At 39.4% G+C, this 18,109-nt stretch overlaps 1 protein-coding gene across 1 annotated transcript in view; it reads right to left on the bottom strand.

Annotated features, from left to right (window-relative positions):
* The window catches only part of ulk1a (unc-51 like autophagy activating kinase 1a), a 30,690-nt gene that overhangs the window by 6,559 nt on the left and 6,022 nt on the right, over window positions 1-18,109 (bottom strand). Inside the window, exons 4-18 of the mRNA XM_057357638.1 lie at window positions 13,768-13,800; window positions 13,525-13,561; window positions 10,478-10,651; window positions 10,171-10,244; window positions 9,335-9,436; window positions 6,920-6,978; window positions 6,103-6,185; window positions 5,496-5,546; window positions 5,232-5,314; window positions 4,955-5,078; window positions 4,794-4,839; window positions 4,127-4,234; window positions 3,794-3,903; window positions 3,058-3,126; window positions 2,744-2,862 (exon numbers count right to left, since the gene is read on the bottom strand). Of these exons, the coding sequence (XP_057213621.1) occupies window positions 2,744-2,862; window positions 3,058-3,126; window positions 3,794-3,903; window positions 4,127-4,234; window positions 4,794-4,839; window positions 4,955-5,078; window positions 5,232-5,314; window positions 5,496-5,546; window positions 6,103-6,185; window positions 6,920-6,978; window positions 9,335-9,436; window positions 10,171-10,244; window positions 10,478-10,651; window positions 13,525-13,561; window positions 13,768-13,800 (1,272 nt within the window). The remainder of the gene's footprint in view (window positions 1-2,743; window positions 2,863-3,057; window positions 3,127-3,793; window positions 3,904-4,126; window positions 4,235-4,793; window positions 4,840-4,954; window positions 5,079-5,231; window positions 5,315-5,495; window positions 5,547-6,102; window positions 6,186-6,919; window positions 6,979-9,334; window positions 9,437-10,170; window positions 10,245-10,477; window positions 10,652-13,524; window positions 13,562-13,767; window positions 13,801-18,109) is intronic.

Here is an 18,109-nt window from a genome sequence, read left to right as displayed (position 1 = left end):
TGGGGGACACGGGGACGGCGACGCGGCCTCCCGGGACGCGACATCACTTAATTGGGCTGACTTGCCTAATCCTGCGTTCCCCGAAGAGGATATCTTCGTAGGCAGCCTCCAGTTCGCCGATGAACCGGTCGGTCTCTCTGCTTACCAGGCAGCTGGACAAAGGATCGTCAACCTTGTGGAAGGAGATCCTTACGGTCAACGACTTGTCCTCCGTAATGCTCATCAGACTGTCCAAGCTTGCGGGCGCTCCATGGCGCTTTCTGTGGTGGGGGAGCGCGCACTTTGGCTTAACCTGCCGGGACTCCCTGACAGTGAGAAGTGGCGCATCGCACGCCATAAAACAGAACGACTGGTTCACATCGGTTGATCTAAAAGATGCTTTTTTCTACATACTGTAAGCATTTATCTGCCACCCAGGAAGTTTCTTTGTTTCGCCTATCTAGGCATATGTTACGAATTCACGGTCCTTCCTTTCGAGCTCTCACTGTGCGGAGGCTGGCTTGGCTCCCCTGAGAATAGGTATGCGGATTTTGACATACATAGAGGATTGGCTCATCATAGCCGAGTCGAAAGAGAAAGTGCTGCAGGACACCTGCCGTGTGCTTACACACATCACATCTATTGCAGGGCCTTAGATTGCAGTCCCAAGTTTTGCCTCTGGGACTCCTGAGAATGAGAGCATTCATGAAATGGGTTTTGGCACTACATTTCAGCCCGTTACGCAATCTCTGTCGCTCTGTAACAGGGACGCGCATCTGCACAGCAGCTCTTCGCCACTGGAGGGACGCAGAGTTTTACGCACAGGGAACCAGTCTGGGGATGTTAGTGATGCGGAAAGTCGTGACAACAGATGCTATTAACAGGCTGGGGTGCAACCCAGGAAGGCAGAATTTTTTGCGGTTTGTGGCCGAGCAGACTACGTTCAGCACACATACATTATTTAGAGCTCCTGATCATATGGAAATCTCCGAATAATTTTCTGCCTCACCTGCAAGGACATCATGTGCTTGTACGCTGCGACAATACTACAGCGGTGGCATATATCAATTGCCAGGGCGGTTTGCGCTCATCGAAAGTTCACGCTCTAGCTCACAAGCTTTTGGTGTGGAGCGGGCGGTTTTTCCTGTTGTTACACGCGGCTCATGTTCCAGGCATTCTGAACAGAGGCCCAGACCTTCTATCGGGGGGAACCCACTCTATGGAGATTGATACACCCTCAGATAGTGGGCATGATATGGAGGAGATTCGGACAGGCTACCGTAGATCTATTCGCCTCACGCGAACACACCCATTGTCCAATGTTCTTCTCGCTAAATGACTTGAACGTGCCCCTCGAGGTGGACGCACTGGCCCACCCATGGCCCAAGGTGCTGCTGTATGCCTTTCCTCCTCTGGGCCTGGCCAGTGCAAGGACAAACTTAAATGCGCTTGGGCTTCACCCGTGTGTGGTTGCTACTATACAAAATGCATATGGTTTTAAGTGGCAAGTGTTTGAAGAGTGGTGTGATGGGCGCGGTCTCGCATCATATCAGTGCTCACTGCTCAGTTCCTGATATTTTGTATTTCTGACCTAATGGATAAAGGCAGGTCTTTTTCAACAATTAAGGTCTACCTGGCAGCTATTTCTGCCTGTCATGTGGGCTTTGAGGGCTCAACAGTCGTGCAGCATACTTTAATCCTCAGATTCATGAAGGGTGCCCGTCGCTCCTTGGCAGTCATCAGGAAAACTGTCCCTGAATGGGACCTCTGCATGGTACTGGAGACTCTGTCTCAGCTTCCTTTTGAGCCCCTGGGAGGTATTTCCTTGAAGCTGCTGTACTTCAAGATGGGTTTGCTCTTGGCCTTGGCGTCAGCCAAACGTGTCAGTGAGCTACATGCGCTCTCAGTACATCCCTTGTGCACTAAATTCTGTGGAGATAAGGTTTTTCTTAAGCCTAACTCGGCTTTTATGCCCAAGTGCTTCCATGCATTCACATCAAAGGTGTTGGAGCTGTCCGCTTTTCACCCTCCGCCTTTTTCCTCTGCGGAGGATCAGAGGCTGAATGCTGTTCATTCATTACAGACATTACATTTACATTTAGTCATTTAGCAGACGCTTTTATCCAAAGCGACTTAGAGAGAGTTCATGGAGCAATAAGCGATATGTCATACAGGAGCAATAATACAGCTGAATGCTCTGTGTCCTGTTCGTGCATTACAGACATATATGACCAGGACCAGTGCTTTCCGGAAGAAAGCGACCAGCTCTTTATTACATGAGCGTCCCCTCATAAGGGGAGTCCCATATCTAAGCAGCACCTCTCGCATTGGCATGTGGGCGCAATAGCATTGGCATACGAATCGAAGGGAGTGCAGTCCCCAGGAAACATCAGAGCTCATTCCATGAGGGGCTTAGCTGTCTCTTAAGCTTTGTTCAGGGGAGTATCACTGCAGGACATCTGCTCTGCTGCCAGCTGGGCTTCTCCCTATACATTTGTTACTACCGATTGGATGTCACCAAAACCTTGGTAGCACATTCTGTTTTAGGAGTGGGGTCTTCATAGCCCATCATTGTTACATTCCTTTACCTTCTGTCTAGCCAGACTTTGTGCAATTGGACGCTTCTGCAGAGGTCAGGAACGAATGCCCTTCCCATAGGTGGATCTCTCCACTCTATGTTTCAGAGAACCGGGGTTGCGAGAGTAACCTATTGTTATTGGTGGAGCAACTGTATTTGTGGTCTGTTGTGTCCTGAATTACTCACTCTGTGCACTACACAGTCTGGACTGTTCCAGTTGCCAATGTGTCTGTGGGTCAGGGTTGGTTCCCTGGCTGTAAGGTCAGTGAAAAGAGGAGAGACCTTACACTGCTTTTGCCACTCATCTGAGAGACAGAGACAGAGAGAGAGAGAGAGAGAGAGAGAGAGAGAGAGAAGAGCGACCGCATGAACGAGCAACCGAGGAGAGAGAGAGAGAGAGAGAGAGAGAGAGAGAGAGAGAGAGAGAGATGATAAGACTCGGATATCTGAAACAAGCAGTCATAAAAATGAATATGACATGCAGTGAAACAGGATTTTACTGGTAGCATTTGTCTCTGTCCTACTGCCAACAGGTTCATGCTGATTGGGTGTTTTCGGAAAAGTTCCCACTGAAAGATAAAAATCAGATCATCATTTTCTACATGATACACCAAATATATAAATGCTGACTAATTAAAGACGTTATCCGTAATTTGAGAAAATGTATTGACCATAAATAATACCTACTGTTAGACTATATTTTGCATAAATTAAAGGACAAGTGTGTCATTTTTTGGAGGATCTTTTGACAGAAATGCAATATAATATACATAACTATGTCTTCAGAGGTGTATAAAGACCTTACATAATGAAGCGTTATGTTTCTATTAGCTGAGAATGAGCTATTTCTATCTACATACATCGTGGGTCCCCTTACATGGAATTCACCATGTTGTTTCTACAGTAGCCCTAAACGGACAAACTGCTCTACACAACGCGTTTCGTAAATACGTTTTCTCCTTCAGCAAAGAATCGAAAACGTGACGACGTCTTAGTCCTGTCAGAGCCACCGTAGTGCTTCGAAAGGGAGGGGTGGAGTGAGCCATTGGTTGCCATTCACAACATCACCGCTTGATGCCGCTAAACAATTACACAATGATCCTTTAAAAAGCACATCATCTTTAAACCCTGGAATTTAGCTGTTATTTTAGACAGGTGGTTAATTCTGAAACCTCACTTCTAGTGTCTTCTCTATTATCCTAATATGCAAATCAGATCATATCTAGTGTTTTTTACCCTGTGGGAAGGGTAGATAAGGTCTGGATCCTCCTGATTCTGGAGAAGCCTCAGCTATTCCACATGTTGGAAATCCACTTGAGCTGCAGTGATACAGAGCTGCTCCTGTCCTGGAAAACAACACAGAGAACTCATCTGTGAAGCATTCACAGGAGAATATCTATGCATTTATGAATTTATAACATCCCAGAGAGAGAGAGACGACTAAAATTTCAATCGGTTTGGGCATTTTTAATCTGATTGACGTTTTTATATGTAACATTTTCATTCGGATTGGATTTTTAATCAGATTACAATTGTCCATGTAAACGTAGCTAATGATATACAGCCAACCTGTCAGATGCTTGTAGGTTCTGCTCCATCCTCTGGTAGTTTTGTTTTTGAGTTGGCACTGGAACAGGCACAGACTGACTGTAGCTACTGCCACAACAATCCACAGGGCTAGAGAGTGAGAGAGAGTGAGAGAGAGAGAGAGAGAGAGAGGTGAATGATTGACATGTCATGTGCACTGAGACCATTTGTTGCCTGTTGATGTATGAATTCCTTTCTTCTCAAGAATTCCCACTTTCACTGCACATATTCACTTGTGAAGTAAAAACATAAAAAGAGAACATTGTTGCCATGACAAGTCTGACACACAAACACAAAAAACTTATCTACAAGGAACATTATACACATACAGTACATAACTCCTACTGTATATTTAACAAGTCACTTGGTTACTACTGAAATCACACAATCCATGACTCACATCTATACTCAGTATAGCTCATTTATCTTATAAATGTATAAGACGGCAGATGGCACAACAAAAACTTGAAATCTTGAAATGAATACGAAAAAGGTCAACTGACTTCTCACAGTGGAAACTAAATATTTTAGTGAATGTGCAGGTTAAAGTTGAAGAGCATCTATATATGCGTTGTGTGTAACTCTATACACTGTGCGTGAGTGGCCCTTGTCACTTTAACACTCAAATGCATGTGAAACATCCACTCACCCGCTGCGCATCAAACTGTCCTGGCCTCCTGCGCTAACTGGTTCACCTGCACCAGTGAACAGAAGGATTACATCTGAGATGCTTCATTTAGAAGAAGAAATGTACAGTTTTTCTTATTACATAACACAATGTAGGTCAACACGCGTGTGGTTTCATCTTACTGGTGAACTGAGCAGGCACCATGACAAAGTCATCAGACTCCGATGAAGACGACTCCTTCAACAAGGAACCTGGAGACTGTGCGATGTTAGTCTGTGGGAGGGGCTTCTGAGTTTCAGTGTCGTACTGTCAAACAAAAATCATATATTTATCATTATACAGTATTGCAGGGTATGGTGATGAGACAAAATTTGGAACCTAAGTCTAGTGTACACTAAAGGGATTATATGGTGTAGTCTACCTAGGGGCCATTAGAAACAAGAAAGCATGATGTGTCACCTGAGTAGGAGTGAGTTGAGATGTTGAAGAACCACTGCTTGAAGAGCTGGTGCTGGGATACACGGGCATGGGCACAGGAGAGGCTAACACAGACGAACGAAGAGTTAAACAAAGCTTATTGTGACCAAAGAGATGCTGTTTATGTCTTTTACAACTATTTGTGCTAGCTTAATGGTTTTGGTATCATTCTATAACATGGAAAAAAGCAGGCATAAAAATGAAAAATGAGTGGATGCGTTCGAAGATTGAAATGGCACATCTTACATTTCCTCACAGATGAATTAGCTTCCAGGAAAGGATGGTGAAAAAACTCATCTGAAATAGAAAACAGTTCTTTTTTTATTCTAATGCATTATCATTTTTTTTTAGCAAAGTCTGTTTATGAAGTCGTGCCACTCCGCCACCATGTTTGCAATGCCTCTGGGCAGTTAATTACATCATAGCAAGTCCACAGTCCTATCTACTTGAATGGGGAGGCAGATATTTTTAAAATCGCTGCCAAAAATCACAATTAAACAGCATATTTCCTATCAATAATTAAACCTGACTGTACCATAACTTTGGTTTGCTAAACTTAAATTGTGCTAAAAAATAATCTTTTTCGAGATCGCTTCATCTGCGCATGCACACAGGCTGGCAAGCACCTCACGACAGCCCCGCCCCAGAGAATCATCAGTCAATACGATTGGTTGATTGACGATTGGTTCGTTTCACTGAAAGGCGGGACTTCCTTCACTAGAGCGGCCATATTGAGCATAGCATTCCTCCCCATTCATTGTAATGGCGCATCTTGTATTAATATATTAATATCTTTGTTTTGAGACAAGTTTTCATGGAGTAAAGTGCATGATCCAAGTTTATGTCCACTGACCAAAGTCCATGCGCTCTCTGTGGTTCCTCTGCAGCAAACCGAGCAGCAGATGCCTGAGGTGACTAGAAGTTTCCCGTGGAATACTTAGAAAACAAATTTGATGCATGGTTAGACACTGAGAGAAATCACAACCAACACATAATTCAGTGTTCAAAATAAGTGTATTTTTGTGTGATGGACTGTAGTTGAGAGAGGCTAAGTGTAACTCATGAATAGGTCAACTACAATTATTGCAAAAGTAAATAAATCTTTTTTTAATTTTTTTACCCAAAATGAACGATGAAAGGAGAAATGAAAAGCGCAAAATAAAATAGTTCAACTGTTGTATCCTTAAAGCGACCCAAAAATTAATATTCTGTCATCATTTACACCCCAACCCCCGCCCCCCGGATGTTCCAAACCTGTATACATTTCTTTGTTCTACTAAACATTTGGAAGAATGTCAGTAACCAAACAGATCTCATACCCCATTTACTGCCATAGTAGGTAAAAATAAATACTATAGGAGTCAGTGGGGGGATGAGATCTGTTTGGTTACTGACATTCTTTCAGATATCTTCCGTTGTGTTCAGCAGAACAAAGAAAGTTATACAGATTTGGAACAATGACAATGGTGATTTATCCCTTTAATAAAGTGCAATAATAAAAAACAAACAAATATGTTCACAACAATGAAAACAAAACGATTCACAACAAACTAAAAACCTGGTTGTGCACGTCTATAACTGTAACGCACTAGACCTTTGAGCCAGTATCACTTGCACTAAAGCAGATCATGTTGGTTGATGACTAATATTCTGTCCTCAGAGTCACTTACCTGGGATTCAGGCTCTGGTTTCTTTCATAGAACTGCCGCAGTTCCTGGGGAGTACTCGCCTGGAGAACAAGAATAACACTGACCGTGACTAAAGGAAAAAAAACACATCAGGGATCTGATCATTAAAAAATTGTTTGCTTGGAAATGAAATGATAGTTTTGTGAAAGAAAATGAATATTTTATGAATTTTTTGAGCTTCAAATATGGTTGAGTTCAAATATGATGTGAGTCTCATGAGATGTGTCGAGACGAAACTTTCGGAAATACAAAAATTTGGACACCATGACATTACAAATCCAGGACATTACTTAATATAACTTAGTGAAACTGGGTGAAAAAGAGTGTCTTAAATAAACGGTTTCAAAGCAACAACATAAACAACCGTTACTGGGCATGTGCGCTTTTCAGACCCAAACTTCTGGTACACAAAGAATAGAGTCCCTGTAGATTATTTCTGATAAAAGCAAAAGACATAAGTACAAGACATTAAATAGCGAGTTAAAAGTATCTAGTCAGTATTATTTAGGGTTACCAGTAGAAGAACCGTTACTTTGCTAAACTTAAATGCGACTTAAGTTACACTACTCATTCAACAAATTGTTTATTTAATAAAACTAATATACAATAAAATCCAACAAATTGATTAATACAATAATATAATTATGTAAATTAATTTAAATGAATTAAAAATAAACATGTTATATTATTAGCCACTAGCCAGACCGATAAACAAACACACACCGGAAATTAACTTTGGGGCAGGCGTGCGCGTCGGATGAAGCCGTATATACCTAGGATGAGTAAATTATGGGGTACTTTTCATATTCCGGTGTACTACTTCTATAAACAACTTTCATGTTAAAATAAGTGAATAAAATGTGATATCCTAGACAATAATGACACAGAGACTTTTTTCCTGTCTTTATGTAACAACCCCCCAAACATCCCCTAGCAAACACCTGAGCATTGTGACTGCTGTTTCTTTATTGTAGTTTGACATAGTTGGTTCACTTACAAAGTGTAAAACTACAAACGGTCTGATAATTACATGTAACACATCTTTAGACTGTCATCTGCTCATTGCAGTCTGTGGTGAGGAATCTGTTGCACAACCGTGACGTTCCAGCTACATTCCTCAGTGTAAACTCTGGCTGTTTGGCATGTAAACATGCACTCCGGGTCTGAAGTTAAACGTTTGTTTAGAGCCTTCATAGAAAACCAACAAGGTCGTCCAATAGCTGTAAAAACAAGCACTAAAACGTCTACTTTTCCATGCAGGACGATATAAACTCAAAGGTTAGATGAGAGATGAGTACTAAACAAACTCAATGACCCATGAGAACGCCACAACATTTCACGAGAGTCTGGGAATCCTAATTAATACCGACTCTGAAAGCTAAAAATATAAATGAGTTCACATAGCTGTCTGGTACCGTCTGATCTGAGGTCATGTGGGTGGATTTCACCCACAAATCAGCCCTGTGGACATCAACACCTGGTCAAAGGATTAGCTGAAGGACCCTAATAATATACAAAGGCACCTTTATAGAATTACAAACAATCCTTATTAAGAAGTACAATACCATGTTAATGAACGACCTGTGGCAATATATAGCGGAAGTGTTGCGCAAAAATAAACGTCTGTTTTGAAATGTGATCGCTCTTCCTTCTGCCTAAAAAAATGGTTTGCCATTACGATGGTTTAAATACAGTAACTTTTTTGTTTCATTAGTCTAGCGTTTACAACACGTTAAACCACGGTTTTACTGCAGTAACCATAGATTAATATTTGTATTTGTAGTAAAAATACGATTAGGCCTATACAAATGGTACTCAATCTGTCAAAAAACATGGGGTACCACATTTTTACTATAATAAACTCAGGATTCATTTTGATGGCAGTGGAACCCAAAACATGTCACCAAATGACAATGAAATGTGTTTATGCGTACATCAGTGTTTATGAATAAATCCAGTGCTGTGTTTAGTTACAGACACATGGTTGTGTTTATCAGAGAGAAGGTGAGGATATGTCACAACCATGTTTTGCAGGGCATAAATAATCACGGGTGCCAGCCTGTTACACAATGAAACCGTTCCAGAATGATCAGGACTGATGCAACAGAAACCAACTCTGTGTGGTATTTCATGCATTTTGTCTAAATAACTCTATTTTCTGTGCTTGTGTGTCTAATTTCACCATTGCTTAAAAACACATTCTTCCTGAACCAGGCCTTTAAATCAATTTATACAGTTCAAATAGGCAGTGCATTGACTACAGATACATATTAAACCATATTCATTTATTACTGCAGCTTGCACGTGTGTGTGTGTGTGTGTGTGTGCGTGTGTGTGTGTGTGTGTGTGTGTGTGTGTGTGTGTGTGTGTGTGTGTGTGAGCGTGCATGTTACAGACCTTAAAAGGGGCTTTTCCAGTCAAACATTGGAAAATGATGGTCCCTACACTCCACAGATCAGCTTTGGCATCGTAATTCTGTGACATGATAACCTCAGGAGCCTGTGAAGTATTTGAAAAAAAATGTAATCAACAAGGTTATTAGTTTGCTCAAATATTTCTGTTAAGTTTTAGCTGAATCACAAAATATTAACTGAGAATAAATGAAAACTAAAAATGAAATAAATATAACTTATATACAGTAGTAACAAAATAATAATAACAATAAAATGACAAAAGCACATAAACAAATTTATAAAAACAACTGAATATATAATAATAATAATAAAATGAAAACAGAAATAATAATTCATGACTAAACATTAATATAAAAAAATAAATAATTAAACATTATGAATAAAGGTAATTAATAATACAATTAAATAAACATTAATAATGATATTAATAAACTGAAAACAAAACTATAATAACAGTTAAGATAATTATAGCACCTGAGATACATGTGTACACTGCAATGAAACGTTGAGACTATAATTTTTTTTAATTAGGCACAGGTACTGACCAATGTAGTTACTCTAAAAATAGCCAACTATCAACCTGGCCAATATATCTTTCATCACTAGACTTTAATATTTAGATAGAATTTTGCTGTAATTCCTTAAAAATATCTCAAGTTTGTCATAAAAATGTTTTAAATATTTTAAATATCTATGACATTAATTCTCAAACATGGCTGTGACTTGGGTAACGTGCCTCTTTTCCTGGGAACATGTCATGTTTAAATGTAATGTCCTACAAATGTAAGGACCACTTTGAATATGTTTGGAAGCGCTCACCATATACATCGGAGAGCCACAGAGCGTGGCAGCCATTGTGTCAACTTGCAGATAGCGTGCGAAGCCAAAATCAGCTAAACAGAGAGAGAAAATAAGTTTAAAGGAATGACTACAGGAATGTTTAGTGACTTTACACAGCTGTGTAGTGACTCATAGACTCTGATTATCACTTAAGAGCACACAGAACAGAACTGCACCACCACGTGAGCTAACACAACAACAAAAATACACCCAGGCGCTGCCAAAACGGACTCAGAAATTCATACACTAGGTTTTAGAAACAGGGAGCTCGGCATAAGAAACGGACCCAGTTTGATGCAGATGTTGTTGGGATTGGCCCTGCGACCCGTGTTGTAGGAGAGGAGGATGTTTTGAGGCTTCAGGTCACGGTGGATGATGCCTTTACTCCTTAAAACGCTCATGGCTCCCGCTAGCTGCTGAAGTAACACATGGATCGTGTCCTCACTTAGAGATCCTTTAGCTTTGGAGAAAAGGATAAAAGAGGAAAGAAGGATCAAGACGTGCTTTTGGCAAACAGCAACATTAAAGTGAAACAGGAGAAAGCAGTTCTGGGAATTATAATAATAATTATTATAATGAGAACATTTATAACATTATATGCACTGGCATTAAATACAAAACCCAACAGCTGCCAACCTCTACAACCCTTGACCCCTTCCCCCCCTAAAACATGCTGGTTTGATGCGGTTTTATTTTTAGCCCCTGTGTTTTTCCACTGCATGATAGGGTGGACAGCAGTCTGACAGGTGGATGAGGTCAGGGTGTGGGTTGAGTTTCAGCAGGGGATCTTGGTGTTGTGCCAAGGCGAGCGGTACCAGCAGTTTGTGGTGAACGGTGAGGGTCAAACAAAGACCACAAGTAGGGTCTGCGGGTAAATGCTACCAGTATGAGACCTTAAATAGAGCAGTCAGTGCAGACAATGTAAACAGGGCTGGGCTGGAAACTTTATGGTGGGACAAAGGCTTAGTTTAACACTGACGTGTGTGTGTGTGTGTGTGTGTGTGTGTGTGTACTGGTATCGTCACTGTATGGTGCCTAATACAGAATATATCGTAAACCTGATATAAAATCAAAGGAAGTCTATGGAATGTCCCCATAAAACATGGAAACCAGTGTGTGTGTGTGTGTGTGTGTGTGCTTGTATACATGGTTTACGAGGACACAAATCTGTTTAATGACATGTGTATGACAACTTAAACATGGTTTACGGGACACTTCCTGTGTCCTCGTAAACGAAATCGCTTAAAAAACATTTAAAATTATGATTTTTTTAAAAGAAAAAAATGCCAAAAGTTTTAGGTTTAGGGGTGTGTGTGTGTGTGGATGAGATCTCTTCCAGTGAGGTTATATTTATGGTAGCACGTGTGAAGCTGTTCTCAGAGTTCCTGAATTGGCTTTCTGAGGAACTCTCAGGCAAGTTGTTTGTTAGGTAAATGTATCTCTTTTACAAGACCGAGTCCAAGTCCATATTTAGTTCAAGGTTGAATTAAAACATGCTTTTTTGCCTTCAAGAAAAAGTCTTAAATCAACAAAGTGTGCCAAATGAATTTATCGAACTGACTGCATTTATTGTACTACCTTCGACATAGAAACAATTAAATAACTTCAGCTGGACAAGGAAATGTATTGCACCTGTCAACAAACACTGTTGAAAAAGGTCACACTTCAGTATAGGGGGCAATTCTCGATATTAACAAACCATTAACTACGACTTTTCCCCCAATAAACTCTTAATTTGTTGCTTATTAATAGTTAGTAAGGTAGTTGTTAGGTTAAGGTATTGGGTAGGATTAGGGATGTAGAGTCTGGTCATGCAGAATATGTGCTTTATGAGTACTAATAAACAGCCAATATGCCAATAATAGGCATGCTAATAACAACTAGTTAATAGTGAGAATTGCCCCCTATACTGAAGTGATACCTTGAAAAATAAGCAGTGATGTTCCTTTGAGCAATGTCAAAATGGATCATGTCATTATAGGAAACTTGTATATTTTTATAATAATAAGCAAGTAGTTAATAATGAATTTGTGTACCTTAATAAAAAGTGTAACCGCATTTTCGGTCACACTTCAGATTAGGGTCCATTTCTCACTACTATGACTATGACTTTTGCCTAAATAAACTCATAATTACTTCTTATAGACGGTTTCATCTTAACAATATAAACAAACGTTACTGCGCATGCACACTTTTGTGACTCCACCTTATTTCCGGTACACATTCATAAACAATAGAGTGCCTGTAGATTATTTCTGACAACAATCAAAAGAAACTGAGAAGAACCGTTACTTGGCCAAACTTGTCTCTCCAATATTTTGAATTTAGACTCCGTTACCAAGCTCAACCGCTAGACGTCAATGTACCATACGGTTTATTTAAATGCGTCAAAACTACAGGACCCATTCAACAAATGGTTTATTTAATAAAATAAACATACGACAAAATTCACCAAATCGCTTATTTAATACAATTATTATACAACAAAATAATCATATAAATTATTTTTTACATAAATTAAATATAAATAGTTATATAATTAGACACTAGCCAAACACAGACCGGAAGTTAACTGGGGGTCAGGTGCGCGCGTCCGATGAAACGGTCTATAGGGTAGTTTTTAGGTTTAGGTATTGGATAGGATTAAGGGATGTAGAATAAGGCATTAAAATGTGCTTAATACAAACACATTTTCAACCAATAAGCATGTTAATAAGCAAGTAGTTAATAATTAATTTGTGTACCTTAATATAAAGTGTAACTGCATTTTCATTTTTGAGTAAACTATGACTTTGAATCAGGACGTTTAGGCCCGGTTTCACAGACAAGGCTTAAGGCTAGTCCCAGACTAAAATGAATGTGTGACCTGTCTTAACTGAATATAACGTGCCCAGAAATATCTTAAAATTTATCAGTGCCATTGTTTTGTTTGATGCACACCAGTAATGTATTCTTCTAAGGCATTTTTATAAAAGCGACATAAATATCTTAATTCAACTAAGGCATAGTCCTGGTTTAAGATAAACCGTGTCTGTGAAACCGGGCCTAAATGTTTATACTGTAACTAAAAGTGTGAATAGATTTTAATGTGGATGTAACTAAGAAATATGTAATTTCTGCACTCCCTTAGAACCAAAACATCATTCATATTCCATTGTTTGGACAAAGAGGCAATCCCGCCCCTCCATTCAACTGGTTAATCCAGAAAACATTTTCGTTTATCATTTGTTCATCATACAATTCACAAAGCAGATCATTATCTGCTGTCACTCACACATTCATAATGTAACAACAAATGCGTTGTCAATGTTCACATGAGGCTTGTGTACTTACAGTGTAAATACTCCGCTAGGTCTCCTCCATTGCAATACTGTAAGACATACACAAACACTATCATTTTAACAGTAAAAACAAATCAAACTTTCATCAATGAGGGCTTCAAATGGAAAACAATAACACAATAGCGCAAACTAAGCTTAGAGTTAGGTTATCTCTGAATTGCTCTTTTTTCCACACCAGGTCTATTTTGAGTTAACAGTTGGCATGCGAGAGGTGCAGTGTGCCATCTGGACTCACCTCCATGACGAGATAGACACATCCCGATATTTCCTACCGACAAAAACAGATGTGAGGAATAATTAGAAAAATTATTTACTGTATGCATGAAACACACAACAACACAGTACATGATGACTTTTGGCACGCCATATAATTACAGTGGTATGAACGTCTTGAAAAACATTGACGAGTCAGCACAACTTTTACAGTGACTCAGCATACAAAGCCTATGACCGAAGCCTTTATGAATGAGCTTGTTACTGTTGTTTGTAAAAGGAATAACAAGCAAGCAATACAAATCACAATGGGTGTCAGTAATAATTTCATAATTGTATGCTTAGAAGACGTAAAATCATGCAAAATGATTCAGAACAGGTGCATGTAAACATAAATGTGTTCTTACCTATTTGTACTATTAGCATAAAAAGTGCTTAAACTATTTCCTTATACAGGCTTTCAATACAATCTCATCTGCACAACCGATCATCTCTCTCCTTCAAACTAATTCTTATACTCACTAAAGATGCATGCACAGCAAGATCTTTGCAAACTGTGCAATTTCTAAAATCAGCAAAGATATAATTTGTATAGACCTAAAATCATACGCATAGGCCTACATATAATTCATATAATTAGCTACTAGGGATGCTCATTTCGGTTAATTTTCCTAACCGAGAACCGACACTCGTTATCCGAACATTAACCGTTAACCGATAAGATTCTAATAATAAATTGGAATTAAAAAAAATACATGTTGCGTCTCATTTCGAAGGCTGCGTCCTCCGGAGGTCGCGTTTGTCCGCCGCATACGCCTTCGCATGCGACATCCGGAGGACGCAGACTTCGAAATGAGACACAGCTACAGTTGACGAGGGTCTGTGACACATTAAATATACAAACATTTTTTTCACAGATTTATTTTAACATGCAAACAGCATCATAACGATTACATCAACAACAGCACCTGCATTCACATATTATCACATTTTCACGAACCTGCGGCGTTTTGGACAATGGAGAAAAACTAAAATAATATATAAATCCAAAGCATAAAATAAACAGGCAAGAAAAAAATGAATTAATTAACAAAATATGACAAAACGAAAACACAGAAGAACCGGAAAAGTTTATATCCGTCAGAAAGTTTTTTCATCAAATAAAAATAGCATGCCTACCTCAATCCAAAGCTTGGAGTTTTTATTTAATAAAGTAACATGTTTACGTGTTGTGGTGACAGTCTGAAGTTTGTTGACAATTAGACACCCTGTCAGATGGCACGGATGTCCCGGGAATGTAGAGATAACGCCTCGGGAAGCGCGTCACATTTGCTTTCCACCAGCCAGTCTTAGCTAAACATATATAAATGCGATCTCCTATACCACCCACAATATAAACATTATTTTTTACTTATTCATATTTCACATTCGTATTTTTACGTCACGTCTAAAAGAAGGCAGGGAAACCACCGGTCGCGCCGTTTTCTTCTCCAAAGCGCACGGGCAGCCGGCATCCTTGAGATAAATTTATGTAAAGGATAAATTGATGACTAGCACCGAAATTCCCTTGCAGTAGCTCCGCTATTAGCTTTGCTGAGCCGTAGACACGCCGGGAGACAGAGGATGTCACAGCGCATTGTGAGTGCGATTGTCCCGTGTCTACATTTAAAACAAAGAACTTGAGCAAGGCTGCCAGTGGCACTCCGTTTGGAGGAGTAAAGCCCTGACAAATGTGGCCTCAACAATCAGATGAATTACACGTGTCCTGTTTCGTCAAGTGACTTGCGTGATCGGATTTTAATCGGTCTCGAAAACGTTTCGGAGGGCATTTACACCTAGTCGCACGCATCTGCACACTCCGTGAGTTAATGCTTAGCATGTTTTTCTTTCACCATACAGAAAACTAAAAACATGTACGATTTAATAGTCATTTAAAAACGTATTATTAAATAATTTTTATGATTATATTATTAATATTATTAAACTTAAAATAAACATACCTTTTAAATCGTTTAACTGATAGTATTAACCGGTCAAATTTTTAACGATCAGTTAACGGTTAAACGGTCAATATGAGCATCCCTATTAGCTACATTCTAACCCATTACATAATTTGTATTACTTATCAATGTCTAGACTAGGATCGCTTAGTTATTAAATTTCTTCTATAACATATTGAAATAAACTTAACACACATTGTATAATTCTAATGTGAGGTTTAGGTTGGTTCAAAATTTCAATCTAAATGTCAAATAAATCTATGTGCAAACTTTGATAAATGGAGAACCAGCGTGAAACCGTCATTTACACGGTCCAGATAGTGTGCAACAATCCCATTTGGCCAATTTCCATGTGTTACCACAGTCAGGAGAAAAACAGATGTCATAACCCACAGCTGACTGATACCCAATCACTTCATCCACCAGCGTGACAAAAGCACTTTCTTTCTGTGACTGTGTATTTATGTAAAATATCACATGGGCCAAAGTTTTTGTGAGAAAAAAACAACACAATGGATTCCAAAATTGCGTAACCGCTAATGTTATAAGTGCATGGTACAATTATTGTGCTCATGGCTGCTCCTGTGCGTGTTTGTGTACACAAGTCACACAAGAACTGAATCCAGTCTGTGTGATGTAATGTAAAGTAAACTGAATGAAGCCAATGGCGAGGCTTAAGACCTCACACAGAGCAAAATACACCAGAATAATCTCCATCAACATATTTGCGTGCCTTGGTAACAACTCTCAAAACATTATGAGTCATCAACATACAATACAAAGGTACCATGTTTCAGAACAAAAGACTAAGTAAAGCCAAAAATCTGTCATTCCATTATGTTGAACATTTTTAAAGATGAAGTTTAACTTAAAGCTGTTTGAAAGTTGGTCTCAATGGATTTCCATGCAGGCATAAGAGAGTTGGGTTTCACCGACTAAGCATACGTGTAAATTTCTTGTCAGCCACCTGGTGCGTGTTGTGAATCCAATGTGTGACATCAGCTGTCTGACACAGGTACAGAACCCATTCCCCAATGACAGACATAAGTCTAAGAGGTTCTCAAATGTAGATTAAACATGTGAACGTAGCTTTTTTCAGCACTTATTGCTCAATTAAATTTGGATAAAAGCGTCTGTCGATTAGACTGACACTAGAGACAAAGGGGGTGGTGCTTTGATTCCAGGTTTGCAGATGACATGCTCATGTGACACCCCTAACAGCATGTGAAATATGATGGGCCGGGTATAGATTATTCATGTGCACTCATTGTGAGGTCACTCTTTGAAGGTGCTGTGGTAAGAGGTACTGCCACTAAAGTTTTAAGACACAGCAGCCACCATATTGTATTTCCTTTCCTTCGTGGCTGGTCATATTAAAAAGCGTGAAAGCACACATGCATGACTAGAACAGAGGAGGACTTGCATCACAACGTCAAAAGTCCTTATTTTGTATTGAATTTAAAGGTGTCATTTTTTGGAGGATCTTTTGACAGAAATGCAATACAGTATACATAGGCTAACTATGTCTTGTCTAAACTGACAAACTGCTCTACAGAGTGCATTTCGTAAATATGTTATCTCCTTTCGGCAAAGAAGTGAAAACGTGACGACTTCTTAGTTCTGTGTCAGCCACTGTAGTGCTTTGAAAGTGAGGGGTGGAGTGAGCCGTTGGTTGCAATTCGCAACCTTACCACTAGATGCCGCTAAATTTCATACACTGGACCTTTACTTGCTAATCTTAATACTGGTTTACTAAATCATTTTAAATTGCTATTGTATTTAATGTCACTAATAATTGACTATTTCATTGACTATATTGACTATAAAAGAGATCAAATCATCCTTTGAATTTAACTTACAGTCTACAACTGCCAACAGTTTGAAGTAAACCTGTTAGACTTGCTGTTAATCTCTAGGCGATCACCACCCCACACCTGAGACAGCCATCTGTCATCAGATGAACAGCCTGACTGCCTAGATTCCTCATCTTAAATTCATTATTAAACACTGATATCCTACATCAGACAGTATGTCTGTTCTTTACGCAAATGATGGAGACAGTAGGTTAAAGAGTGTACTGGGCTGGCAGGCACTGACTAATGCAGGAACAGGTGTATTATAATGACTGTCTTTGTTTCTCACAGTTTTGGTGTGTTTATTTGTTTTAGTGTTTATTAAAGAGTACATAACATGAGATCATGAAAATTACATTGCTGTGTGTAATGTTGCCGTGTTTGAAAGTAAGCAGTCTGCCAAGTTGTAAATTCAAAGGTGAATGAATAACCAAGTTATTGGCTTGGAAAAAGGGAGTCGACTCTGAATCACACAAACGAGTTGTCCCTAGTCCGATTCGCCATCTACTGA

The sequence above is a fragment of the Triplophysa rosa genome, linkage group LG17 (genome assembly GCF_024868665.1).
Source record: "Triplophysa rosa linkage group LG17, Trosa_1v2, whole genome shotgun sequence".
NCBI classification, from domain to species: Eukaryota; Metazoa; Chordata; class Actinopteri; order Cypriniformes; family Nemacheilidae; genus Triplophysa; species Triplophysa rosa.
Note: the sequence above shows the minus strand (reverse complement) of the source record. Positions and strands in the feature narration are given on the sequence as shown.